Consider the following 27819-nt stretch of genomic DNA (forward strand, 5'->3'; position numbering starts at 1 on the left):
ATCTCCTCCCCTGGGCTTGAAAGAGGTAGCTGAAATGAGGCAGGCAATTCAATATTTGGGCCACCACAGACCTTTCTGTTCTCTTAAAGGGGGCAGGTGGGTGCTTCTGCCTTGCCCTGGCACCTCCTCATCCCCGTGAATGCCATGTGGGGATGGTAGCTCTTGTCCCTCATCTAGGCACAGGGGCTAGGGGGAGGAAGACAGGTTCAGGGACAATTCTCAACACAAGGATTTCAAAGGGACAAGAAAGACCTTGGGAAACACTTCCACAGAAGGGCAGCATCTCAGCCAGAAAAAGGAAACAAATGTGAACACTCAGACCGACTGCTGGGTGATCCTGATACAAATGAGGACCAGTGGGGACTAGCAGGAAACTCAGCAGCGCTTTAGTGTACCTGCCATGGGTGCAGGAGGGCACATGGTCCCCTCAGTGGCCATATCTGGTCCAAGTCATAACATGGTTCAGGAAAATGAATTATTCTTCATGAATCCATGGATCTGAGGGGTTACGTTAAAGGTTGAGTGGGCTAGTGTGGAAATTGATGTGCTGAGGCCTGGGTGAAGATAGGGCAGAGTCCTGCTTCCAGATGCAAAACTCACTTTGCTGTTCTAGAAGACTGATTGGTAAAAACAATAAAAACTGAAACCCAAAACTGGCTAATACTTTGTCAAGTTTTCAGCCAGCAAAACTTCCAGAGTATAAAACAATGATCAACAAAAATGGCAGAAGCCATTCTGTGGCTAAGTGTGAAGGATCATTGTCATTCCCTTGGATACCATTTGGGGACTGGTCTAGGGGCTCCCACACTGGAAGGTGCGCAGTTCTATGGCAGACTTGCCCCAGCTTTTATTTTTTGGGTAAAGAGGTACCATCAGATGTAACCGGGGCAAGTGGAAGGTCTGCACATAGGCGGTGGTGGAGGGGCAGGACGCAGAGTTGGGCCTGGGGCCCAACACCTGCTGTGAGCAGAGAGGGGATGGACTCAGGCAAGCTTGTGGCAAAGCTATCAGAAGCCCTATCCATTCTCTCCCTACAAGGACTCTGGTCTCACAAAACCCAAAACCTCAGCACCAATCTGGCACAGGAGCCAGGTGTGAGGCACTGGAGGCCAGGAACCCAGGCTCCACTGCTTAGCACCCCTCCCCTTCTTCAGCAGATCAATGCAAACACTGTCAAATGTAACAAACCTTCAGAAAGAATCCTTTGGGTGATCTCTTGTCAATCATTTGTGCAGGCTAATGAGGCACCTGTGAATAAGGCTACTGAGAAGCAGCATTGGCCTGACCTGACACTACAAGAGGGCGGGGAAAGCAGTGTCCAGCAGGTCCCCTACCAGCATCATCCCAGAACCACTCTCCAGGTCCCTTTGTCTCTTGATCTAATTACTAGCTCTGTGTCTCTTGTCCGGGCTCTGCCTGGGATCCCTTTGATAGAGGAGCCAGGTGAGCCCTGCTCACAACAGATACAGTGTCACTTGTCACAAGCCCCAAAGGGCTAGGAGAGGCCTGAGCCTCAAACCTCGTAGGAGAAATGCTCAAGTCATTCATCGTGCTTGCTCACGGTGCTAGCAGCCACAGCTGACAGCTTCTCTTCAGCTCCCAGAAGAGCCACTGACCTTATCTATACATACCCACCCCCAATGCAAGCCCACTGTACACTTACAGATATAAATGTATGAGGTCTTGCACATATGCCACATATACGTAAAACGGACCCATAAAATCCAAATTGCAAAGTGTCAAATGGCAGCCAGGCCAGAGTACCTGGGCCCAGCACTGGACTGTTTCTTGGAGGGAGCCTTGTGTGGGTCAGGCTTGGCTGGGCTGGTGCTCCCTTCCCAGCATGCCCAAGTGCCAGGCTCTATGCGGTGGTGGGGCTGGGCTCCCAAGGCCCTGTCTGGCCCGTGACTTCTGTGCTCAGTGCAACAGGACAGCAGGCAGCTTCTGTGGCCCTTGGAGAGTTGGGTACTGGGGCCATGAGCCCCTCACCACCCTGTTCGTTGGAGGCAGTGGGAGCATCTGGCCTTCGTTCAGGGCCGCTGTCACTGAGGGAGCCCTGGCCACCTGCACTCAGGTCCTGTACCCTCTTGTTCAGATCGTTACGCTCTGTCTGTAACGCTCGGCACAACTTCTCCAGGCGCTGGATTTTCACCTGCAGGCCCTCCAGCTCCTTGTCCCTGAGTGTTTTCTAGGGAGAGAAATGGGAGCTTGAGTGCCATCAGTCTCCTACCCAACACACTAACAGGAAGAAAACACTCTATAAGCTGTAAGCCCTGGTGGTACAGCGGGTGACACGCTGGGTTGCTAACTGCAAAGTTGGCAGTTCAAATTCACCAACTCTGCGGAGGGAGAGATTCTTTTCTCCTGTAAAGAGTGACAGTTTTGGAAGCCCTAAGAGCAGTTCTACTCTGTCATAGAGAGTCACTCTGAGTTGGAATCAACTTGATTGCAGTGGATTTGATTTTTGGTTTTAGCAAGGCTGGGAGCAGACAAGAATGAAAAGGCTGGTAACTTTTCGACTTGGCTGTCAGTTGGCAGCAGTGTAGTCCAGAAAGAGGTACGGCTTAGCAGGGCCTGCATGCAGTCAGTGCTCATCCCGTCCGCTCCTACACCTCCAGCCACAAAGCCTCATTATCAGAGCTGCTCTACAGATGCCCCTTACCTTTTCCACTCTGGCTTCCTTTCTCCCATTTCCTCCCTCTGCAGACCTACCCCTGGGCACACCACCTCCCCAGGAGGTACCCATCGGTACCTTTGGCCTTGATGACTTGGACTCACATAAGTACAAGTGCCAGTTCCATCCGGGCGAGCTGCATCACTTACTGGTAGAAGTTCTAGTAAAGAGTATGCACCACTGCCACCCCCTCAGCCCAGAGCTGCAGTCCTCACTCAGCTCACCTCTTCAGCCATCTCCAGCAGGGCCTTGTTGCTGCTTTCCCACCGGGACCGGTACATGGTGGTTTCTTTTTCCAGCTTCTTGATCTTCTTAGTCATCTGGGTTACATGACAGATGGAAAAAAATGGTCAAGGCACCGGCCTGCCCAGGTGTCCCGAGGAGGCAAGGCATCACAGGGCATAGTCAATGCCTTTGTGCTACGGCAAGAAGTCTCCCCACCAATAGTAACAAGAAATGACATTAGTCCTCCATGACATGTGGGCGATCCCTTCCACTGGCCCCATCCTTGGTGTCAATTACACACTGAGCGTCATAGCAGCTCCCTGAGCTCCTTCAGGGAAGGAGCTTCCTGAAGACAAGCACAGTGTTCTGCTCTGATGAGGCTGCCTGTTCCCCAACAGCTAAAGTGGCCTGGACCATGTTACCTTTTCCATCTCCTGTTTGAACGTGGTGAACACCTCACTGCTTTTGGAAAGAGTGTTCTGGAACTCTTCAAACTTCTCTGTATATAGGGCAAGCTGGGTGAAACAGAAGTTCAGAGTTGACTGGGTTTCTCTGGAGGCACATCTTGTCAGAAAACTCAGACCAAGCTTTGGCTCTTTGAACTAACAATGCTATTAAGATACCATTTTTAAAAAAACAAACACTGCATCTGGAATATAATCCAAAATGCTATCTCGGCAATGAATGTGGGGTGGCTTCTGTTTTTCCTTTTGTGTCTATTTCCAAACTTTTCAAGTATAATGCACTTAATGAAACAGCTGTGCTAGGAGTGAAGCCCTCCAGGCTCACCTAGCAACCTGGTCATGACCACACAGGTGCTGGGCAGGTCTCAGGAGCAAAGGCTCAGTCAAGGTCCCACAGCAGTCAAGGGCAGAGGGGACACTTCCCTCTCCCCGGGAAGCAGCACAGCAAGGGGACTTGGGACGCAGTAGTTTTCTTGGTCTCACCTGCTGCTTCAGGTGGGTCTCTTGCTGCTTCATCAATTCACACATCCTCTGCGACTCCACTGCCTCCTTGAGGAGCTGTTTCCAAGACAGACGCCCCAGGGGTCAGCCCCTTTGAGTCACAAGCACAAGAACCCACTGAGGGCTTCCTGCTCTCAAAGGAAGCAGTGTCCCCCATCTGGCTGGGTAGCAACCTCTCCAACCCACCTTCTCTCACCCTACCCCCTCCTGCCTAGCACCCGAGGCTCACAAAGTCCTTTTCCCGCTGGTGTCTCTCCTCAGCCTCCTTCAGCATCTCCTGGGCCTGCTGGAGCTTGGCGTCCACCAGCTGCTGCTGCAGGTCCTTGTGCTTGAAGACTTTGTCAATATGCTGCAGGAAAGTGGGGTGGAAGGGGCTGTCTATCAGGAACTCTCTCAGGAAGGTCCACGGCTGCAGGGCTGTCCCATGTGCAGAGACCAGGGCACCCTGCCAAGCTGGAGCATGTGCCCCAATTCCCTGGAAGGTCTGCTCCCCATCCTCCCCTTCTCTCTCTCCTGCTGAGTCAGTCTTGGGTAATCCCAAGTTAGCCAAGCATTAAATACATACAAACTTCTATCCCCAGCACAGGTCACCCCGAGGCTGGCAGCTCTCACTTTTGCAGACCCTGACTCCCTTGAAAATGGGAAGAAAGGGCCTAAATTATGCCTCCACCAGTAAAACAGCTTGGCTCTGTTGGTAGATATTTGCCTTATCTGTAGATAAAGATGAGACATGTGCACCCCGAGGAACATAGGCTGTCCTAAGTGCAGGTGGAGGTGTGGAACCTGGACCAGATGAAAGAGTAAGGATGGCAAGAAGGTACTAGGCTAAATGCTCCTTCAAAATTGAAATCAACTGGACTCACTGAAATAAGGGATGTGAAGAATTGTACTTATTTTGGGGAAGGGAAGGTGGATTGGTGAAAGGTCCAGTTTGGGATGTGATGAATTCCAGATGCTTGTGATCTGAGGTCCAAGGTTCAGAGAAGGGCATGATGCGAGTATCAGAAACTGACTGAGGAGGGGTATAAAGAAGAAGTAGAGTCCCTTTCCTTCTCCCCCGGGTAAGGGGTGTAGCTGGGGGAAGTCCAGCTTTTAGAAGCCTCACTCTGTGGTGACTCAGGACATTATCATATCTTTCGAACCTGAGGGACATGAACCAAGTCAATCCTCCTCAAACCAAGTATGTCACAAGCAGCCTTATTCCCAGAGGATGAAGTAGTCAAGGATGGGGGTGAGTCAGGAGAGTGTCTCCAAGTTGCCAGACTGGCCTGTGAGCTAAAGAGGGCAGGGTGCGGTCCCTATCACCCACTACAGTACTCCCAGGGCCTAGAAAGGAGCCTGGCCTAGAGCAGGTCTGGGGCATGTATCTGCTGAGAGAATACAGATCCACTCCTCTGCCTAGCCCAGGAAGGAAGCTGCGATTCTCCCCTAGCATAGTGGTTATGAGTCGGGCCGTTAACCTTAAGGTCAGCAGTTTGAGACTACCAGCTGTTTCGGGGTGGGAGTGAGGGGGTGGAAGGTGAGGCTTTCTGCTCCTATAAAGATTTATAGGCTCAGAAACCCTATGCAGGGTCACTAACCACCACCACCACAGTGAGGAAACAGAGGCCTGGGCAGCCAAGTGACTGGCACATGGTGCTCAAAGCAGCAGAGGGATCTGAGTGCCAGGGTAGCAGCTGACACCAGCCAAGGGAGTGGCAACCTGCCCCTTCAAGTAGCAGGGATAGCAAAGCAGCCAGGAGTTCGAGAACAGAGTTCCAAAGCCAATCACTGACTACAGGTCCATTCTTTCTCGTGATTCTCAAAAGCTCTGAAAATGGAAATTGCTGGTGTGGTGCTGTGGGTTAATGTGCTGGACTGCAAAGTCAGTCTGAACAGGAAGGTCAGCGGTTCAAGCTCACCAGCTGCTCCTCAGAAACCCTATACATAGTAGCTACAGGTTGGAACCGACTCGACAACAACATAGACCAAACTGAGCTGCACTGCTGAGAGACTACTGATAATCTGTATTTATCCCGCCAGTGTGAATATTAGGTGTTTCACTGCACAACACTAATGTGCCAGATTTTGGAATGCTGTGCCAAGATCCTGTGGACTGTGCTATGCTACGTAATACAGTACATGGACATGATCCCCATTCAAATATCAGGATTATTCTAAATCTCAAAGGGTAGCTGGGCCTGTGGTTTTGGACATGAACCCATGGATCTGTGGCTGGTGGCCAGATGAGCTACTTCTCACCTCAGTTCACCATTTGTATGAGGGGCGAGATGGAGTTGGGCCCTCGCAGTCCCATGGTCAAGAATGCTGTCCGTGGTACTTACCTCCTCACGCAGCTCATACTGCTCAATGAGCTTCTTTAGTCTCTCGGCCAGCTCCATGTTCTCCTGGCGCAGCTTGGAGTTGCGTTCGTTATGCTGTTCCATCTGTAGCTGAATGTCATTCAGCGTCACCTGGAAGTGTGAGGTCACCTCCTTGCGCTTCTCTTCTTCCTCTCGAGCTCTCTGGACACCTTCTTCCTGGGCAGAGAAGTCAGCCCCAGCTCCATCATCCACTCTCCCACCAGCCTCCCTACAGGGATGGTGTCCAGGAACAACCCTCCAGGCTTCTAAATCAAGTGACCAAGCTCCAGGGATGCTGAGCAAGGGGGCTCCTAAGGGAGCCCTCTGCATGGCAAGTGAAAATGACAGGTGAGTTCACGTCGTACAAAACTGCACGAACACGTGTGCCATTTGGAAGCAATTAGAACCTCCTGAAGCTGATTTCCAGATTTCAGATTAATATCCTTGTTTTAATGTGCTCTAGCCTTCTCCCCAGGAGCTCTGGTAGCGTAGTGGTTACGACTTGGGCTGTGAACCGCAAGGTCAGCAGTTCGAAACTACCAGCTGCTCCGTGGGAGAAAGATGAGGCTTTCTACTCCCATAAAGATTTACACCCTCGGAAACCCTGTACGGGGTCGCTATGAGTCGGTTCCGACTCCACGGCACATAACAACAACAACAACAACAGCCTTCTCCCCAAGGAGCTCTGGTAGCGTAGTGGTTATGAATCGGGCTGCTAACCTCAAGGTCAGCAGTTCGAAACTACCAGCTGTTCTGCAGGAGAAAGATGAGGCTTTCTGCTCCCATAAAGATTTACTGCCTCAGAACCCCTGTGCAGGGTCACTATGCGTCGGAACCGACTCCACAGTACTTAACAACAACAGCCTCCTCCCCAGCCCCACTAGAGTAAATCTTAACAGCTCATGAATACCTGGGGCAGGCAAATTTGTGGAGAATTAGGTCCTTAGACACGGCTAGTGGGAGGACACTGCCCCTCACTAAAGGCCATTTGGCAGACTCTTCATACCATTAAAAAAGAACCAGATAACTACATAAACTGCTGTCAAGCCCATTCTGACTCTCTGTGAGCCTATAGGACTATATAGTAGAACTGCCTCATAGGGTTCCTAAATCTGTAAATTCTTACGCAACCAGACTACCCCGTTTTTATCCTATAGTATAAATGTATAGGAGAAAATAAAACATTCCAAAAAATGTTTAAATAAGGTATGAAACAAAAATTTTTTTTAAAAAAGAAAGAAATCTATATGAAATTTTATACGTAGAGAGAAAAATCTAAAAGACTGTAACTTATATCTAAGTAGGTTTAGAATACAGTTGATTTTGCTGTGTAGTGGGGTTGGGAAAGGTGGGAAATTAAATTACCTTTAATTTCTTCTACTTTTGTCACCTCTCAACTCCTCACACCTAACTTTTACTAAACTTATATTTTAAAAAACAAACACTTAGTAGAAAAACCCAAACCAAACAAAACCAACTAGCAAAATACCATATATGAAGGATATCAAAAAGTTTAGGCAAACATTTCATTATCTTTCAATTTCAATCTCCCATTAACTTTTTGATGCTTGCTGTGAGGTTACATGAATATAACCTGGTGCACATGGACACAGCCCGGCTTTAGCCAGGTTTAGACTGAGCAGAACAGCATTCCTGACTGACTAACCTCTTGAGAGATGAGCTGCTTATCAGCTCTGCCAGTGTGGTCAATGCACCGCTGACATTCTTAATACTATTCTCAGCCATTTCAGTATAGACAAACACACTCCCTGATCCTGCTGTTCCCAACCTCCTCCACAGATAACCACCCCCCAGGACTGCTATTTAATTTACAAATACAGAATCCACAGCATTTTGAGGTCTCTTTGTTACAGAATTCTAACGTTTATCTGATCCAATGAAAAAACCAAAAAGAAACCCAGACAAAACAGTTGCTGTCACGTGAACTTTATTCTAACTCCTGACAACCCCAGGTATGTCAGAGTAGAACTGTGTTCCATAAGGTTTTCACTGGCTCTGATATTTTGGAAGTAAATCCCAGGACTTTCTTGCAAGGCACTTCTAGGTGGGTTTGAGCCACCAACCTTTTTGCTAGTACCAAATTCTTCACCATTAGTGCCAACAGGGACCAGTAACACATGCATGCTAAATAGCTCACCAATATTCTGTCTACAATAGGGTATTATGAGGAACATCTATTTTTTTTGTATCATAACTCGGTTTTACTTTTAAAAGGGAAACCCCACCAGATAAGCAGAATACCAAGGAAAACAAAGGGTGTCTACCTTGAGGGAGCGGTTGTGTCGCTGCAGCTCTCGGCACAGGCTCTCGAGCTTGCTTCGGGCCAGGATGGCCTTGCTGTGCTCACCCCGTAGGTGGTCCTTCTCCTGCATCAGCTGGGTCTGTTTCTTCTGCAGGAGCTTCATCTGCTTCTGAGAGTTCCTGTGCTCCTCCAGCTGGGGACAAAAAAGCAGGTGAGTGCCCAGTGGTGCTCTCCCTGATGGAGGTCCCCTGAGGTGGCCTAACCCTTCCAGATCCTCCAAACTCCATCTTTACAGCTCAGGTCACCGGAGCCCTCTCACAGTTCCATTTATGTCTCATGACAACCCACTCAGAGAGGATAAGCCGGGGTCCACAGCCAGCAGATCCAAGAGACAAAGCTCTCAAGACACACCAGATCCCCCAACTCTGGAACTCACCCCTCAAACAAGGCGACTGTTCCCCCTACCTTGTACTCATCAACAGAACCCTGGCCTCAGTTCTTGACCACCTCCACGGACCCTGTCCTCTGGCCCAGCTTAGGTACCTTCCCACAATCCTATCTAGCTCTGTCCAGTATTTTTACTGGACAGAGTATAAGCCACATATGTAAATTTATACTTTCTTAATGGGCATGTTAAAAAAATTAAAGTAGGTGAAATTAATTTTAATACTTATACAATATCCAAAATATTAAAATCTCAGCATAAAATTCTTGTAAAAAAACAAAACTTACTGAGATATTTTACATTCTTCTGCCCTATATCTTAGAAATCCAATAGGTATTTTACATTAGAGCACATCCAAACTTGAACTAGTCAATTCAACTGGCTAGTGGCTACCACAGTGTAGGGAGACCTTGTTATTACTGGGACCTACACCCACCTCCATTATCTCAAAGGCCAGGACCAGGACCTTCTACCTTTCTAGCTCATTCTCCCCATTAACTGTGGCCCCCTAAAAGTCTGAGCCCACTGGGTTGCCAATTCATTAGACCTTCATAATCCTTCAACCCTCTAACAGTCAATCACTCACCTTTGTCCCTGGATGAGATTACTTTTGCCCTCAACTCTCTTATTCTTTTCTCCCAGAAAAATTCCAACCCTGGACAATCAATTTCTTGCTTTTCTACACCTGCACCGAAGTAACCCTGATTGAAGGATGTCATTTTCAACTGATGGGTCAATTTCAGAATTTCAAGATCCTTGCCTGCCCAGCAGCCCTACTCATTTCCTGGATTATTCACACTCTTTTCCTAGACAAGCTCTGCCCCAAGCCTCTCTAGCTCCCAGCTATGCTTCTCTTTCCCCTTTTGCTAAGAACACAGAGGCAAGCAGTATACCGGGGCAGAAGTGATGTGGGGTTAGTTCTAGAAGTTCCAATCCAATTGAGGATGAATATTCCAGCTAACAAATGTGGATGGCATGTAAAAACTTTATAAATAGACAATTACAATGAATATCGTGCCTGAATCTGTGCAGATTCTGCTGGGGAACCTGACCAGGGAAGGCTCTGTTACCACCATCTGAACGCATTTACACTACTCAAGGAGGAAAAGCCTTTGGTGTCTCCTGTCTGTGTCATGTAACACAAAGTATGTTGTTGTTAAGTGCCGTCGAGTTGGTTCTGACCCATAGTGACCCTGTATAGGATTTCCAAGGAGTGACTGGTGAGCTTGAACCACCCACCTTACAGTTCAAACTGACTTTGCATTAACCCACATCATCACACAATAGAGTACCAAATCGAAACAAACCCATTACTGTCAAGTGGATTGTAACTCACAGCGATACTACAGGAGAGTAGAACCGCCCCACAGGATTTCCAAGGCTGCATGTAATCTTTCTTGGTGGTTGGTTCTAACTGCCAACCTTTTGGTTAGCAGCTGAGCACTTAACCACAATACCACCCATGAAGAGTTTTCCTACCAAAATGACTGAATCTAAAGCATACACGGAGAAGATGGCATGACACCTGAAACTCATTAAGAAATGTGTTTCAAGGAACATGAAATTTTTTCTCTGTCAACCCTGAAGAGGCTGGCTAGGACTCAATTCCCCATTTAAGTTGGAGGAAAGACTCAAAGAGAGGGCCCTGTGCCCCAGCCCTATTCCAGGTGGCCTGCTGACTTTTGAAAAGCAGGGAGGGTAGAAAGAGCAGGTTGGGACTGACCAGTTCAGCATACTTCTTGCACAGCGCGGCCAGCTTCTCCTCTGGGGTACTGAGCGTATTCAGTGTCTGCATCAGCAGTGTGATCTCCTTCCCTGCAAAGCACACGGAGCAAAGGCATGCACTTCAAACCCCTCCAGGTCTCGACCCATGCTTAAGACAGCCCTCCCCTATCCTACTTTATGTTTTTCTGTTCATTGAATTAGCTGTCTTCCTGGCTAGACTGAGTACTTCATGAGGGCCCAGGACCGTCCTAGTGCCTGTCATGACTGAAAATGTACTGAATTTCTTGTTAACAGAAGTAGCCATACAGTGAACTTTAAAATGAATGTACCTCCCACATATCCAACAGGGGGTAGGATAGTGGGGAGTAAGAACATAGGTATAAAGTCTCCCAAAATTGATTCTTAAATAGCCTGCCAGTCAATGCTTGTGCCCAAGTCAGAGTCTGTGGCTCCCTTCCTGAGGGTCACCTCACACAGCACATCACTAGGTTCTGAGTGTCAGAACTGGAAGCCCCAGGATCTTTGCACCAGATGGGTGCGGAGCCTGCAAAACAAAGGCAGACAGGCCAAACCAAGACCACACATGGGTTTTGTTTGGCCCCTAGTGTTTTAGTTGTCAATAATTAAAAAAAACTTTAGATAAAAAATTCGAGTTTTCTAATTTTTCTTAGACATATTAAATAATAAAAATCTGGTGGCAATAAGCCTGTAGTTTTGTATGTTTCCAAAACTGGCAGTCAACCCTCTGGATGAAGCAGGCACTCTCTTGGTCCACATGGGCCCCCTGGCTAGAGTGGTTTATGTAAACATTTGAATTTTCAATTCTGGTCTAGTCCAAATCTCTTACTATGCTATTCTTGTTAAGTGCCATTGAGTCAGTTCCGACTGAGAGACACTGTATAGGGTTTCTGAAGAGCAGCTGATGGGTTTGAACTACCAACCTTGCGGTTAGTAGTTCAGTGCTTACCCTACGGCACCACACCAGAAATCCTCTCTTATTATGGTGGTGGTTGTGTGCCTAGTTGGTGCTAACTCATAGTGACCCCATGAAGATTATCTGAGGTTGTAAATCTTTATGGGACCAGAAAGCCTCATCTTTGTCCTGTGGTGGTGGTTGTTGTTAAGTGCCGTCAAGTTGGCTCCGACCCATAGCGAGCTTGTATAGTGTTTCTGAGAAGCAGCTGGTGAGCTTGAACCGCTGACCCTGCAGTTCAAACGGCTTTGCAGTCTGGTCCATTAGCCCACAGCCCTATACCAGGACTGGTAAATTCAAACTACTGACCTTGCAGTTAGCAGCCCAGCTCGCAATTCGCTATGCTACTAGGGCTTTCTCCTACTCTAGAGAAGTGAAAACTAAGACCCAGAGGGGAGAAAGGACTTGGTCAAGGTCATACTGGCTGGCACAGGAGTCCATTCTGTTCTGGACTTTATCAAAGAGCAAGTAGTCTGGATTTCAGACCTTGCTTGCTTCTGAGGTCGGGTGTCCTTTCATAATGAGAAGTTCACACATTTCTTTGCTGTGGTCCCACATCCCATACCCCTGGCTTAATTCAAGTTAACCTCTGATTACATTAAGTCACTGCCCTTTGCTTACCCAGTCCCTTGGCTTTCTTCTTTTCCTGTGGTCTCCGGTGGTCTCGGTCTCCGCCCCCATAACGTGCCCGGATCTCCTCTGTGCCTGGCTCCCCCTTGGAGGTCTCCTTCTCACCATTGACCATGGGGGTCCCTAGCTCAGGCTCCCCGTTCCTTGTAGCATAGTTCCGAGACTTCTCTGCATCTTCAAGTTCAGGAGGCTCGCCCTGTGCCCCATCCTCACCTGGGCCCCCCTGATTGTTGTCCACACAGTAAGTACTCAAGATGTCTTCTAGCTGGCGGCTCAGCTCCTCTGATACATCACGGAGGGCCCCAGACTGAGCAGTTTTGGCTTGAGCCCCTGTAATAGAAGAGGATGAGGGGCAGGGTGAGAAAAGATGGTTATACCACTGGCTGAGATTCCTCAGGCCCAGCCAAATGAACTGACTTGGGTTAAACGTTGCCTAATCTCTTTAAAGCTGTTTATTTCTCTACAAAATGGTATTAACTATCCCTTCATCACTACCCAACAAGCTTTGTTGTGAGCACCGAGGTAGCAGATGCTCAACTCCTAGCCCCTTTCCTTCTCTCCTTCAAAGCCATTTCTCAAGATTAAAAAATGTTCCAGAAATGCCTCAAGTATGGAGAGTAGTTACCAACTGGTGACTGAGGGGTTTCCTAATGGGATCAGGATTTTTGCTGGTTGGGCCTCTCATTTGACTACAAACTGATTTAATCCCTTCCAGCCTTCTCTCAAAAGAGTTCTGCCTCTGTTTGGAATGGGAGTGGAGAGCACACAGAGGACTCCCGCACTGTCATCCTGTCATCCTAATTTCCTCCTTGCAGGGTAAACAGCAGCCTCAGCCTCTAACTCCAGAAGCTCAGCAGGAGTACCACCAACTCCTCCCACTGCCCACTGGCGGAGCAAAGCTGGCACACACCCTCGGGCTTCCCGGGGGCCTGGCTGGTGGAACCTTCAGCGTTGGTTGCAGGAGCCGTCTGTCTGGGTCGCCCCTGGGCTCCCTCTGGTCCGGCTTCCGGCTGCCCTGGATGGTTTTTTGGGTTGGAAGTGTTGCCTGATTGCTTGGCAGCCGCATTCTTTTTGTCCTGGTTCTTCATTGTGGTTTGCAATGCTAGGGTAGGAGCAGATCCTTTAGAAACAAACCCAGTTGCTATGTTTCAGACTTCAAAATTCTTCGCAGCCTGGATCAAGCAGGCGCGCAAAGCTTCTTAAAACAAACACACACAAACTGCTGGCTGGCCTTTACCAGCGAGGGGGAGAGGGGAGAAACCAACGGTTCTCTTGGTTTCGGGGCAGTCAGGGGAGCCTGCTGTGCTCAGGCAGGTTTTCGGAGCTCTGCTCCGGAGGCTGAAGAAAAAAGAGGCCTCCTTCGTTCCGAAGCCACTTCCCGGCAAAACACTGCCCCTCACGACAGACCGAGCGAGGGATTGGCCCAGGGCCGGAGACTGACGTGGCGGGATGCTCGACTCCCGATCCCTTCCCCTCCCTGTGCCCTGAGGACTCACGTGGGCCCAGGCGCGCGCGCATAGCCACCCCGCCCCACGCGCCCTTAAACCGCGCAAGCGCACAAGTATTAACCCGCCTCCCTGCCCGAGCCCACACAGGGAATCGACGTGATTCTCCCACTGATCTAAAGTATCCAGCCTACAAGCCCCTAGGACGTCTCGTCCCGCTAGCCACCGCAGTACGTACCTTATCGCCGACGTACCGACGGCCTTACCCGCTCAGGCCTCGCGCCGGAAACCCCGGGTAACCGCTGCCGGCAGAACCGCCTGCTCCAGCTGCAGCCAATCAATAACTCACGTTCTCGCGGAGCTTGCTGGGAAAGCTGAAGCGGAGGCGGCCTTTGAGGCGGGTAAATTGAGAAGGCGGGGGAGGGAAAGGACTACGCGTCCCTCCATGCATCGGGTCTAAATGACCACAACTCCCAAGATGCAATAGAAAGGGCTTTCGTTCTGTGAGCTAGTCATTCTGCAACAAATATCCATGCCAATCTCATATCTTTCAGAAGCGAAATTCAGTCCCAAAGTCTGGCTCTTGGTTATTCTTAACTACCCCACTTGGTAAAGTTCTGTGTCTCTGAACACTCCCGAGGAGAGATGGAATCCCACCAAACCCAACCCATTGCCATCTCTTTGTAGGGCTTCCAGATTTTAAATCTTTACGGGAACAGATGATGTTGTTGTTGTTAAGTGCCGTCGAGTCGGTTCCAACCCATAGCGACCCTGTATAGGGTTTCCGACGAGCGACTGGTTTGCTTGAACCGCCTACCTTGCAGTTCAAACGGCTTTGCAGTCTGGAGCATTAACCCACAGTGGCACAAGATAGCCTCATCTTTCTCCCTGTAGTGGGCTGGCGGATTTGAACTGCCAATTTTGCGATTAGCAGTCCACTGCACATTTTACGCTACCAGGGCTGAGATTCAGAAGGCCTATATACCAGTCTTAAGGAGCTCTGGTAGTGTTGCTATTGTTGTTAAGTGCCATTGAGTCTATACCGACCCATAGCAACCTTATGCACAGCAGAACGAAACACTGCCCGATCCTGGGCTAACCTCATTACTGTTGCCACGCTTGAGTCCATCGATGCTGCCACTTGGCCAGTCCATCTTGGTGGGGGTCTCTCTTTCTCTGACCCTCCACCTTACCAAACATGATATCCTTCTTCAGCGACAGCTCCCTCCTGACAATATGTCCAAAGTATGAGAGACGAAGTTTAGCCATCCTGGCCTCTAAGGAACACTCTGGCTGCACTTCTTCCAAAACGGATCTATTGGTTCTTTTGGCAGCCCATGGCACTTTCAGTAGTCTCCTCCAACATCATAACTCAAAGGCATCAGTTCTTCTATGGTCTTCCTTATTCACTGTTCAGCTTTTGCATGCATATGAGGTTATTGAAAATACCATGGCTTGGGTAGTCCTCAAGCTAACATCTTTGCTCTTCAGCACTGGTAGTGTAGTGGTTACGAATCGGGCTGCTAACTTCAGGGTCAGCACTTCGAAATTACTAGCAGTTCTGCAGGAGAAAGATGAGGCTTTCTGCTCCCGTAAAGATTTACAGCCTCTACTCCACGGCACATAACAACACAACATATACCAGTCCTAACACCATTACTCATTTGCTGAGTCAAGGCATTCTTTTCTCTCCCTGGGCCTCAATTTTTTATTCACTTGATGGTAGTGGTGGTGGTGTGCCTTGGAGTTGGTTCGGACTCGTAGTGACCCTGTATAGGGTTTCCGAGGCTGTACATTTTTACGGGAGCAAAAAGCCTCATCTTTCTCCAAATGGCTGGTAGTTTCAAACTGCTGACCTAGAGGCTAGCAGCCCCACTCGGAACCACTAGCTAGGAAGATTTTAATAATTGCAATAGCAGTTCACTGAGTGCCTGTTGTTACTGTTGGGTAACATACAGTTGGTTCCAACTCACAGTGACACAGTTCTGCGTGCTCTAATTAGTGCTCCCTTGAGCTCACTGTTGCCTACTGTGGCTCTGGAGTCCTGGTGTGGCACTGTAGTATAAACAATAGATTGCAAGGTTAGTTTGAACCCTAAGGTACACAGTTCAAACCCACTGGCCGCACCTCTGAAACGCTGTAGTCACTGTGAGTTAGAATTGACCCTATGGCATTTAACTGTGAGCTAATGCGTCAGAATGCAAAGTCGTTTGAACTGCAGCATCAGTGGTTCAAGCTCACTAGCTGCTCTTTGGAAACCCTATACAAGGTTGCTATGGGTCAGAATCAACTTGATGGCACTTAACAACATGGCTCTAGAGAATAAGCACTGGACTGCAAACCACACAGCTCTCTGAGCCTACCAGCCACTCTGCAAGAGAAAGATGAAGTTTTCAGCTCTCGCAAAGCCTTGGAAACTCCATACAGGATTTGCTATGAGTTGGAACTGTACGTTTAATTCTCATAACTGTGCATAGAGCCGAGTTCTGTAGTCCTTTATGGATGAGGACTGTAAATTAAAGGTTAGGTAACTTGTCCAAGATCACACCACTGAAGAGTGGTTAGGGCTGGGATTCAAAACCAGGAAGTCTGGCACCAGCCACCACCCTAACTACTTAGTTCACTTTCCCTTAGGGTGAGTCAAAGTAACTTGTGAATTTCATTCCCTCCCCTGCCCCCCCTTTCATCACCAGTTGACAGCTAGTTCCTCATTGGAAAGGACTGAGGGAACCCTGTAAAGAGAGCTTCATCTCAGCCAAAGATTCCCAAACCCTTTTTCCATCAGATTGTAGGCTGGCTACTGAGTAGTCTCATTAACACTGGGGCTAATGGAAAACAAAAATATACCAAACTTTATATAAATGTGAGACCAGAATTCTTTACCCCCTACCCCCATTATCAAACCCAACCCAACCAACTGCCAATCTCTTCTGACTCAGTGATCCTATAGGACAGAGTAGAACTGTTCCTTAGGACTATCATTCTTAATGGGAGCAGGCAGCTTACCTTTCTCCAGTGAAGCAGCTGGTGGGTTTGAATCACCCACCTTGCAGTTAGCAGCCTAATACTTAGCCCACTGTGCCAGCAGGGCTCCATTGTTCTTAGGTGCGGTCGAGTCAGGACTCATAGCGATCCTCTGTTTCTGAGCAGTAGCTGGTGGGTTTGAACTGATGACCTTATAGTTCCGTTAGAACCACAAGGTTGGCAGTTCAAGTTCCCCAGCTGCTCCTCAGAAACCCTATACAGGGTTGCTGTGGGTCAGAACTGACTTGACAGCACTTACCAACATACTTTTCCTGGGAAGTCCTGGTGTGGCACTGTGGCACTTAACAGCTTACTTTTACTATTTTCAGAATTTTTCAGGTTTTTGCAGGTCATAATCGACTCAACAGCACTTATTAGCAACAATAATTTTGTCTTCTAAGGAGCCCTGGCAGTTGTCATTAAGTGCCATCAAATTGGTTTCTACCCATAGCGACTCTATATAGGGTTTCCAAGGAGCCGCTGGTGGGTTTGAACCACCAACCTTCTTGTTAGCAGGCTAGTGCTTATCCTACAGCCCGCATTCACCAGGACTCCTAGCAGTGGGTTTGGTTTATTGTCTTCTAACATTCCTTTCTAGTACAAACAAAATCTTTTGAGCCCCAGTTCAAACACCAGTTTAGAGCTTTCCCAATGTTTTGAAAACTGTCCAGGCTCCCTACATCTGGGTAGAGTTGTATTGCACCACTATCAATAAGATACTGAAATGAGTATTTGCTTGCAAGTCAAAGAACACTTTGAGAATTTGCTTAGCAACCCCCAGAAAATATTTTAACTTGTTCAAATTTAACATTGTTTTGGGGGGCTCTTACAAGTTAGGCTGATAACCTCGAGGTCAGTCGTATGAAACTACCAGCTGTTCCACGGAAGATGAGCCTTTCTGCCCCATAAAAATTTACAGCCTCGGAAACCCTATGTAGGGTTTCTGTGAGTCAGAACCAACTCTACGGTACACACCTCCACCACCAAGATGTTAAATATCTCCCCCAAAAGTTCATTTAAGGAATCTATAGGACAAAGCTCTATTTAATAGTTCCCATTACCAAGGTTTGCCTTTACCAGGTTAACACTGCGAGATGCTGTGGTATAATGATGTGATTAAAGAATTGAGGAGCCAGGATTTGGAATCCAGAGCTCTTGAAATAAAGGCTGTTTCCAGAAAAGCATGTTAAAATCTTTCAAGGAGGTAACATACCAATAAAGCCTTGCTGGATTTCCATTGGAAGAGGGTGTTCTGGGCAGAACTAAAGAAGATAAGCAAGAACAGGTGTATATGGAGTGAAGGGTATAGCAGGAAAGGTCAGCACTGACCTTCAGGAACCAGATGGGTAATACAAGTGGAGCAGGCAACAAGAAAATAAGAAAAATCCATCGTTTATAAAAAGTCACTTTCTGTACTGTAAAAAACTGGCAATGAGTCAGGGAGACAAGTAGGAATGCTGTGGATTATGGTAGAGCAACTCTTGCAGTTTGTTGCCAAGCAGAAACTCAGGCCCAATATAGTAGCAGATATTCATTATTTTTCAAGATAGATATTTCTTGATTTTTAAAATGTTGGCAACTAAAATGTAAAGCATAAGGAGCTCTGGTAGCTTAGTGGTTATGAATCGGGCTGCAAACCGCAAGGTCAGCAGTTCGAAACTACCAGCCGTTCCGCAGGAGAAAGATGAGGCTTTCTGCTCCCGTAAAGATTTATAGCCTTGGAAACCCAGTACAGGGTTGCTGTGAGTCAGAACCGACTACACAGCACATAACCACGACCACCACCAGTGAAATAAAACCCTCCTTTAGGGCTAAATCAAATAGTTTGGCTTCTTGTAATTTGTTTTAGGAAATGCTCTAAACTTAAGTGAGGCATTTGTGAACTGTATGACATCAACTTTTATGAGGCCATTTCCTGTCAGAATGGGACAATGTTCAAACTTATATGCCTCAAGAGGGCTCTGAAGTGATGACGAAATAGTTTCAAGGTCCTTTACAGAAATCCTAGAAAATGCAAAGTAATCTACAGTGATTAAAAAATGCAGATTTAGTGGTTGTTGGGGACACAGTGAAACTTAAGGGGATGTTGAGTATGTTCATTTGACTGTGGTGAGAGTTTCATGACCGCATACATATAAAAATGATCAAAGTGGACACTTTAAATAGGTATAGTTTATTGTATTTCAATTTTATGCCAATAAAGTTGTTAAAAAACAACAACAAAAAACACAAACCCTTTATAGCAGGAGCAGGCTAGCGCAATTCTTATTTCTCCTGTTAGGCTAACAAGTTTAAACACCCTCTCCTCATTTACTTTCAAATAATCCAGCCTAGGTTAACTCCAAACGAAAAGACACAATTTAGAACTTTGAAACAGGTTTTTATTTTTGCTTTATATCTATTATTACAGTGTTTGAAACCTAAAGAAATACATTTTTCTCTGCAAATTTGGATGTGTATATAAATACCACTTGTCTGGACTCAGCACACTCAATGCCATGGTTTCTTGGCCTATGTCTGCTCTGAAATCATCAAGCTGTCTATCTACCCAGGGGCCCTGATAACATGGAAAACAGCCAGAGAGTTTATGGTTCTTGGAAAAATAAAACAAATGAATTCTGAAATAAATATCAGTGAGGAAGAGAAGGGTTGGATTCATCTGCCTAAGGTCTATAGCTGGGAATCCAACTTGTTTTAGGGGGCTGGTCATCTGTTCTCTTGGATGGTTGGGGTCCTATACTTCCTTTTCCTTTACTAGTGATCCAATCAAAGGCAGTTCCCACAAAAATTGGATAAAGAAGCCCGAGAGTGCTAAGGACATCCTCTGAGTCAGACGTTCCCAGCCAGCCACAGGGCCTCTCCACAAGCCCAGGACCCGTTTCAGGGAACAGGGCTAGCTTTGAATAGGCTTTCAGGTAAATGCTGATGTGGACATATGAAACCAGGCTGGCTTAGAATTAGCCAGTTAGGAGGCCCAAGCCTATTGGAGACCTTTATAACACACTGCAAACCTCTCTTTTAGTGGCTGGGCCTGCAATTTAATGCTGTCTTTCCTTACTCTCAAAGCCAGCTTTGCTTCCACACATAGTGCAGGTTTAATGCAAAGTGCTCTCAGAGGGAAAATAACAGCTTTGTTACAGAGATGGTTAGTCTGGACCTTATTTTCCTCTCTTGCCATAGTCTTAATCTAAGGGTAGGGATAGTGTAGTGGATAGACAATGGGGTGACTGAATCATTATGAAGGTCTTGGCCAAACAGCAACTAATGTCTACCACATGGATTCCTGTAAGTCCAAATTCTCAGCTTCTTGAGTTAAAATGAATCCAAAAGTTAAGACACAGAAAAAATACTGGTTAAAGTTGGTCTAGACATGTAAAAAAACCTACTCTGTGTAGTTTTCAGCCCTACACTCATGAATTCTTGGGGTAGTCCTATCTAGAAGATGTTGCCACTGGTTATAGGCATTTCCTATGATTCAGTGCCCTGAGCCTTGTACCCTTTTCCCAGGCTGCCAGGGAGGGAGGCAGGCAGAAGACAGGCACATTCACTAAGTCCGCAACCAGTCTGTTCTCCCTACAACCCTGAAATACTTGCAGGAACCTGAAAATAAGATTCTTACCTTCAGTTGAGAATCTAGAATCTGAGCTTATAAGATGACTCATAGCTCATGAGTAACATCCAATATGATGGGTACAGAGCTGAGCGAGTCTAGGGGAGAAGAGAGGAACCTGGGCAAATGAGCTGGGCCCTTCAAAGAGGGGTGCAGGATAAGGAAGTAAGTATGGCTAGGCTTTCATCTCCATTCCTTCTAGTTAGCTAGAACAAGAACTCCAGGGTGTAGGGGAAAGGCAGATAAACATGAGAATATGTAAGTTAAGTTCTTTCTTTTTCATTTTAAACAGATTTTAGTGAAATAGAATATCTTTGCTAAGAGATTGCAACCCTTCTTTCCCTGGTTCTTGACTAAGTACAGTTGCAGCTACAAATCAGTTTAGCTTCAGAATATATGGTTCCTAGAATAAGCAAAGAAGGTAGACAAAACAGATCTAAGGGCTCTAATAAAAGAACACCACGGGGCCCTAAAAGCTGGGGTCATCAACGCTTAATCCTTAGAAAGGTCATTTTTGCCCATGGCTCCAATTAACTAGGTTGACCAGTTGAGGGTAAAATCTACTAGATTTTACTAGAAAGCCTGTAGTCAACACCAGGGCTAGGTAGTCATTGGGAATTGCTGGGAACTGAAGACCAAAGATCCTGTTAGTACTAGCAAGATGATATGTGATTGGAGGGCCAAGAGGGGCTGGTAATAAATAGCTGGCATAGTTCAAAATAGTATTTGAACACTTTAGTTACAAAAAAGGCTCCTTGTCCTTTTAATTCACATGTACATTCCTCTGCAAAACTATAGCCAGAGATCTTAGAATGGATATACTACTAGCCATATGCTAACTTAAGAGGATTCCAACATGTCTAGACTTAATAGGTTGTTAACAGGCTGGAGTGCCCCTCTATCCTTGCAACAATCACTCAGAATCTACCAGTAAGCCTTTGAACCTCACTTAGGCCAGGGTCAGAGGTCTAGTAGGGGGCTGACCATGAAGATGTCTGTCAAGCCTGGGCTGAAGAAGTAATTTTTTTGCTTCCAAAGATGACTAAAGGAGGAAGGGACACATAAGACCTGCTATGCTATATTGGCTGGAAGAATTTCACTGCTGACTGAGTGGGGTTTAGCAATTGAGAATTGGAAAACATGGTTTGGAAATGACACTAACAAAGCAAAGTGCCTAGAGGCCAGTTTTCTTTAATGAGGAACGTGCCTTCATGTTATGCCCCCATGAAGTACTTGGAGAAAACTGGCTTTGAGCACCAACCTAGATGACCAAAAAAAGTCTTCTATCTAGTACAGAGCTCAGATCTGAAGCCAAAGTAGATTTTGGAAGAATGGTTGGGAAAGCAAGATCTATATGCTTCACACAAAGAATTTGGCCCTAATATCAAACACATTGCTTGAGATGTACAAAGTGAATCCTACACTATTGCTTTGGGTCTCTGCACAAGGGAAATGGGGGGGAAAGCCTTCCTTTGCATTGATTTGTAATGGAGGCAAAAGTTCCAGTAAAAATCGTCCTGTCTCTTGCTACCTGGGAGACTATGGGTTGGTAGTCATCATTCCCTCATGGCATCTAATATACTAAGGCAGAATATCATTAGTGTAACTTTCCTGGGATAACTGCCAGCCCCAAATTACCTTGTTTATAAAATGGCCCTAGAGTTAGACCTGAATTCTAGAAGGAGAGGGCAAATCCAAGATCAGTGGCCTACAGTGAGCACCTGAACTTTAGGCATGTAAGCATGGATTTCACCTGAGCCAGAAGAGGATGTGTAGGAATGGAAGCAAGAATGGCACGGTTTCTGGGGAAGGAAAAATAAGCTTGGAGCAGGGCATCTCTGACTAATCACAGTTTGATGGTAGTGAGGGGCAGACTGTGCCTGCAGCAGTTCCACACTTGATTTCTACTTAGCTGACAACTTCCTCCACTCTGATGCCTCACAACTGGGCTTTATTATACCGTGTTGTCTACTCAGAGGCATAGAAAAGCCATTGAGGCACACTGCACTAGTTTTACTTAGAGAAAGAAAAGGGCAAGACCCAAACCAGGACCCTAAACAGGAAGATACCAGTAACTCTCAGAAAAGTATTCAGGTTGCTGAAATCTCTGTGAGAATAGAAGAGGAAGCCATGTGTAATAATTTATATGGGCAGGAGTCTTTGAGACTGAATCTGAAAAGGCAGACTGCTTAGAAGCGAGGGCTTCATCAGGCCCTGGGGCATCCTTGCTCCCTGTGAGTGAGTACAGGGACAATCAGATCAAACTGTCCTGCTAATACAAAGGTTCTAGAGCTTAGGGTTGGTCCCAGATGGTGGCCCAACATCCAACCAGAGAGGAAAGGGATCACGCTTAGGCCCCGAGTGTGGGAGCTTCCACATCTCTTTTTTGGTCTTCCTCACAGTATCCAACTTACAACAATTACACAGTTCTTCCACTTGAGACCAATTAAGATTGACCTACCTAATATATAGAATATAAAAAAATACAGAACTTTTTGACATTCTCTCCTTTGGAAGTAAAATATACATGATCCAACTGTGGAAGAAGAGGATGAAGAAAGGTCAAAGGCAGGGAGTCCTGGCTATCCCAATACATGACACTCTCACTCCGACCTCCTCTGAAATTTATGGGTCACCAGAGCTAGGACCATCTTCTCCTTAGACGAAAGGAAGGACCACAGCCTCCCATCTCATGCTTAGGAGAAAATGCAACCACCTCGGAGGTGAACTCCGGGGGTAGGGGTGGGATTTTCAAGTAAACAAATGAAGTTGGGTCGCACCATTTGGAAGGTGGGTAGGAAACCTGGGATCAGTAGCGACACATGGGAAGCCCTGTCTGAAGGCTGTGCTCCTCCTCTCCACTCCAAACTGATACATTTGCCCAGGAGAGTGAGGAGGAGCGCCCAAACTAAAGCAGTCTAGGCCAGGGACCAGAGAGGAGGAAGGACCTTTGCCTCATGGTGGCCTTCCCCTCAGCCTCTAGTCCCAGACAATGCTGACAACTGGGATTCCTAAAACCAGGAACTCATGGCGCTTGGGAAGAGCAACCTTAATACAAGAAAAATGTGCAAAAGAAAAAAATTAAATAACTCAATCCAAGCATACAAGATTACTATTCTTTCAGAGCAAGAACACTTTGGGATTTCCCCTCCTCCCACCCCTACCTCTGGGAAATAGTCCATCTGCTCAAGTACCCAAGATAAGAGTTACACAGATCAGGGCAGAGGATTGGGAAGGGTGAAGAAAAATAAAAGGGAAGTCACCACAAAAGAAAACAAAAAATTAAAAAAAGGTGCAAAATTGATTACCTCAGTCCTCCATTGTCTACCCCTGGGCTCCTGGGTTAAAGACATGTGTGCAGCCAAAATATAGTGTAAGGAAGAAAAACCCCTTCTTGTCACAAAACCCAAATGTGAGCCTCAGATGGTTCTGTCCAGAGGGTGTTCCCTCCAGGGAAGGGGGTGGAGCAGGTCAAGAGCACAGTCTCCAGGGTAGCAGAGGTGTGTGGTAGCTGATGATGGGGGGGCTGGTTTCCCGCTCACCAGAGGCTGCTTTTCCGCTGGTTGGTGGTGCTTCCCATTCCCTCCCCTCCCCGGAGGCAGACATTATAGCTGGAAGCCCTCCATGGGGGCCTCTGGCTGCTGGAAGATGAACTGCTGCTGTGTTTCATCCACTTGGGGAGCCAGGCTGCTGTCATCATCTTCTACACCAAAGTAGTGCTCAATGAGGTCAAAAGCCTTCTGGTAGATTTCCTGGTTCTCGTGGCTCTGGAGAAACTCAATTTTATCTAAGCCTTTGGTAGCAAGAAGGAAGGAGGGAGATGAATGAAGTTTGAGTGCTTTTCTATGGGAAGAGGTAACTATCTATTTTTCCTACCCTGAGATGTTAGTATTTATAAACATAATATGATCAAATCACTGATCTCAAAGTGGAGAGTCATGAGCTTTCCCTAACTTACAAAATCCCAAAGGAAAGAGACCAAATGTGGGGCAAGTTTTTAAGCTCTTCAAGTCTCTCTTCTCAGACACAAGTCAATATAGTACTCTTATTAGAATTTACTAGAAACTCAGCTAAAACACATGCCTTCCAGCGCCTGCTTCTATTATCAGTTTAGGACCTTTATCTAAGTATCTGCACCATACCAATTTACTGGGTAGGGCTTACCAGAGAGAACTACTTTTTCTCAGACAAGAATATTGGTACATAAAACCTTGGTTTGAAAAATGACTCAAATCCAAGTTCCACTATACCCCAGCCACACCGTACATGACTCATTTGTCCCACAGGAATATTTAAAACTGTAAAATCCCAGGATTAGAATCCACTTGAATGCAACTAGTTTATTTTTTCAATGGTACACCTTGGCAAGAGCAACGTAACCAATTTTGGAGACAACTTAAATCTGATGGAAGCCAGGGGTGCTCCCAAAAAAACATACATCCTCATACTTTGAAACCAGGTTTGAGGCCCAAAGTCCCTAGATTCTGACCTTGAACCTCTCTGCTTAAAGGTGAGGTGAGGGTGGGGAGAGGGCACATACCATAAGCTTCCTCGATGAGGCCACAGTAGGGATTGACCCCTGAGCCACTGCGCTTGCCCTCTTGCTCTCCAAGCCGTAGGATGTTCTCCAGTCCATTGAGGGCCACTTGTACAATCTTCGAATCCATCACAGTCAGCAAGTCACACAGGGGTTTGATGCAGCCCAGTGAGACCAGGTACCTGGAGGCCAGAGCCCAGGAAAATTCTAAGTTAATGCTGGGCAACTGAATTGCTAGGCGGGTGTTTTGGTCTGAGTCTCTCTGAAACATCAACACTCCCAACAATCCACCTTAGTGAGTCTGGATAACTACTTATTTTCTTTCTATCTCAACCTCTCTATCCTCCCATTGCTACCAGTTAACTTAATTTCTTATGTGCACGACTGCAACAGATAACTTCTTTCCTTTGCTGCAATATTACCCTCTACTGAAACATAGCTCTGAACACATCATTTCTCTGCTTAAAAATTTTCACAGGTTTCATATTTCCCCCAAATTCATGCTGCCCTTTGGGATGATAACAACTCAGAGCCAAATCTGTCATCAAGTCAATTCCAACTTATCTTGACCCTATAAGGCAGTGTAATTACTCCATATTTTCTGAGACGGTAGATCTTTACAATAGATAGCCTCATCTTTCTCCTGTGGAGTGGCTAGTGAGTTTTGAACTGTCAATCTTGCTGTTAGTAGCCCAAGGCTTAACCCACTACACCACCAGGGATCCTATAATTTGACTCCTGTCTCCTTTTTAGGTAGAATTCCTATTATCCTCTCTCAAGGATTCACTATATTCCAGTGAAACTTGTTGTAAGTAAAGGTTTTCAGCTGATTGTTATACTGTTAACTTATATGCTTTTTTCTGTCCAATAGGTCTTTTTCAACATCATACTCATTAATACTCAATTGTTATTGTTAGGTGCCATCAAGTCTGAACCAACTCGAGGCAACCCTATGCAGAACAAAACATTGCCAGTCCTGTGCCAACCTCACAATCGTTGCTACATATGAGCCTATTGCTGCTGCCACTGTGCCAGTCCATCTCGTTGGGGTCTTCCTCTTTTTCACTTTACCAAATATGGTATTCTTCTCCAAGGACTGGTCCCTCCTGATAATATGTCTGAAGTATCAGAGGTGAAGTCTGGCCATCCTGGCTTCCAGGGAGCATTCTGGCTGTACTTCTTCCAACACAGATTGGTTTGTTCTTTTGGCAGCCCATGGGATTTTCAATATTCTCCTCCATGGGATTTTCAATATTCTCCTCCAACACTATAACTCAAATCCATCCATTCTTCTATGGTCTTCCTTATTCACTGTCCAACTGTCACACGCACATGAGGTGATTGAAAACACCATGGCTTGGGTCAGGCGTACCTTAGTTCTCAAAATGACATCTTTGCTCTTCAGCACTTCAAAGAGATTTGCGTAAAGCAACATGTCATTTGATTTCTTGACTGCTGCTTCCATGAGTGTTGATGGTTGAGCCCAGCAAAATGAAGTCTTGGACAACTTCAATCTTTTCTCCATTTATATAGATGTTGATTATTGGTCCAGTGGTGAGGATTTTCATCTTCTTTACATTGAGGTGCAACCCACACCAAAGGCTGTGGTCTTTGATCTTCATCAGTAAGTATTTTAAGTCCTCTTAACTTTCAGCAGACAAGGTTGTATCATCAGCATACCACAGGTTGTTAATGAGTCTTCCCTCTAATCCAGATGCCATGTTATTTTTCTTATAATCCAGCTTCTCAGATTATTTGTTTAGCACAGAGATTGAATAAATATGGTGGAAGAATAAACCCTGGTACGCATCTTTCCTAATTTTAAACCATTCAGTGTTCCCTTGTTCTGTTCGAACAACTACCTCTTGGTATATTGTACAGATTTCTCATGAGCACAATTAAGTGTTCCGGAATACTCATACTTTGCAGTACTGTCCATAGCTTGTCATGATACACACAGTTGAAAGCCTTTGCATAGTCAATAAAGTATAGGTAAACATCTTTCTCGTATTCTCTGCTTTCACCCAAAATTCATCTGATATCAGCACTAATATCCCTTGTTCCACCGTCCTTGTCTGAATCTGGCTTGAACCTCTGGAAGTTCTCTGTCAATGTATGTTTGCAGCCATTTTTAGATTATCATTAACAAAGTTTTACTTGTATGGGATATTAATGACATTGTTGTTAACTTCTACATTCTGTTGGGTCACCTCTCTTTGGAATGGGCACAGATACGACTTAGTGATTATCTGAAGAACATATTTGATGCATCAGACACTCAACTCAGTGGTTGCCCCTTTTCTCCTATGACTTTATATATATATGGACTATACGTCTATTATTAGATTATGAGCTGAGGGCAAGACACATGTCCAATTTTCACAACTCATAGGTTAATGCATTGAACTGCAGAGTCTGAACCGCAAGGTTGGCGGTTTGAACCAACTTTGCAGTCCAGTGCATTAACCCACAACACCACACCAGGATTATTTTGCTTCTCTTGAGTCTTACCAAAAAAATGATTTCCCAAAGAATCTGTTTTATATTGAGCACTGAGAATGACATGGACTTCCATTCTCTGGAAGGTAGGAACAGGCAGAGGAGGGATGGATGTCTGTGTTGTGGATTTGTATTCCTCAGGAGAGAAAACAGGTACTACCTATTGTGGTCTATAGAAACCTATTGCAGATTTCAGTCCAGTTTATCTGCCCCTACTCCATATCCTACTGTAGTTGGATTAGGGGCAGATCTATACCAGCAAAAGTAGTTTAGGGGTCATCTATGACTCATGAGGAGTCCTGGTGTGGCGCTGTGGGTTAAAGTGCCAGGCTGCAAAGCTGTTTGAACTGCAAGGTTGGCAGTTCAAGCTCACCAGCTTCTCCTCAGAAACCCTATACAGGGTTGCTATGTGTCGGAATCGGTTCAATGGCACTTAACAACAACAACAATGAATCATGAGCA

The 27819-nt window shown here is 46.3% G+C and overlaps 2 protein-coding genes across 2 annotated transcripts in view; both read right to left on the reverse strand.

Moving 5' to 3' along the window:
* Positions 1 to 1861: 1861 nt before the first annotated feature.
* On the reverse strand, positions 1862 to 13354 carry TXLNA (taxilin alpha). The gene is made up of 10 exons (XM_006862168.1): positions 13153 to 13354; positions 12234 to 12572; positions 10638 to 10729; positions 8492 to 8662; positions 6189 to 6383; positions 4094 to 4213; positions 3847 to 3921; positions 3322 to 3414; positions 2899 to 2994; positions 1862 to 2188 (listed from the first exon to the last, which is right to left on the reverse strand). Exons 1-10 carry the CDS (start codon positions 13328 to 13330, stop codon positions 1862 to 1864), a joined length of 1686 nt encoding a protein of 561 aa, XP_006862230.1. The 5' UTR covers positions 13331 to 13354.
* Positions 13355 to 22353: 8999 nt separating this feature from the next.
* Positions 22354 to 27819, reverse strand: part of KPNA6 (karyopherin alpha 6 (importin alpha 7)) — a 13079-nt gene continuing 7613 nt past the window's right edge. Inside the window, exons 12-13 of the mRNA XM_006862169.1 lie at positions 24862 to 25040; positions 22354 to 24114 (exon numbers count right to left, since the gene is read on the reverse strand). Coding sequence (XP_006862231.1) covers positions 23927 to 24114; positions 24862 to 25040 — 367 coding nt within the window. The 3' untranslated portion in view covers positions 22354 to 23926. The remainder of the gene's footprint in view (positions 24115 to 24861; positions 25041 to 27819) is intronic.

This window comes from Chrysochloris asiatica, unplaced genomic scaffold (assembly GCF_000296735.1).
Source record: "Chrysochloris asiatica unplaced genomic scaffold, ChrAsi1.0 scaffold00047, whole genome shotgun sequence".
Taxonomy (NCBI): Eukaryota; Metazoa; Chordata; class Mammalia; order Afrosoricida; family Chrysochloridae; genus Chrysochloris; species Chrysochloris asiatica.

Excerpts from the sequence above, each read along its gene's own strand:
- TXLNA (XM_006862168.1), bottom strand. The coding sequence starts at position 13,330 with ATGAAGAACCAGGACAAAAAGAATGCGGCTGCCAAGCAATCAGGCAAC. Across the intron at positions 8,663-10,637 it reads GCAAGAAGTATGCTGAACTG|CTGGAGGAGCACAGGAACTC; the intron begins GTCAGTCCCAAC and ends TTTTGTCCCCAG. Across the intron at positions 3,922-4,093 it reads ACCAGCGGGAAAAGGACTTT|CTCCTCAAGGAGGCAGTGGA; the intron begins GTGAGCCTCGGG and ends TCTTGGAAACAG.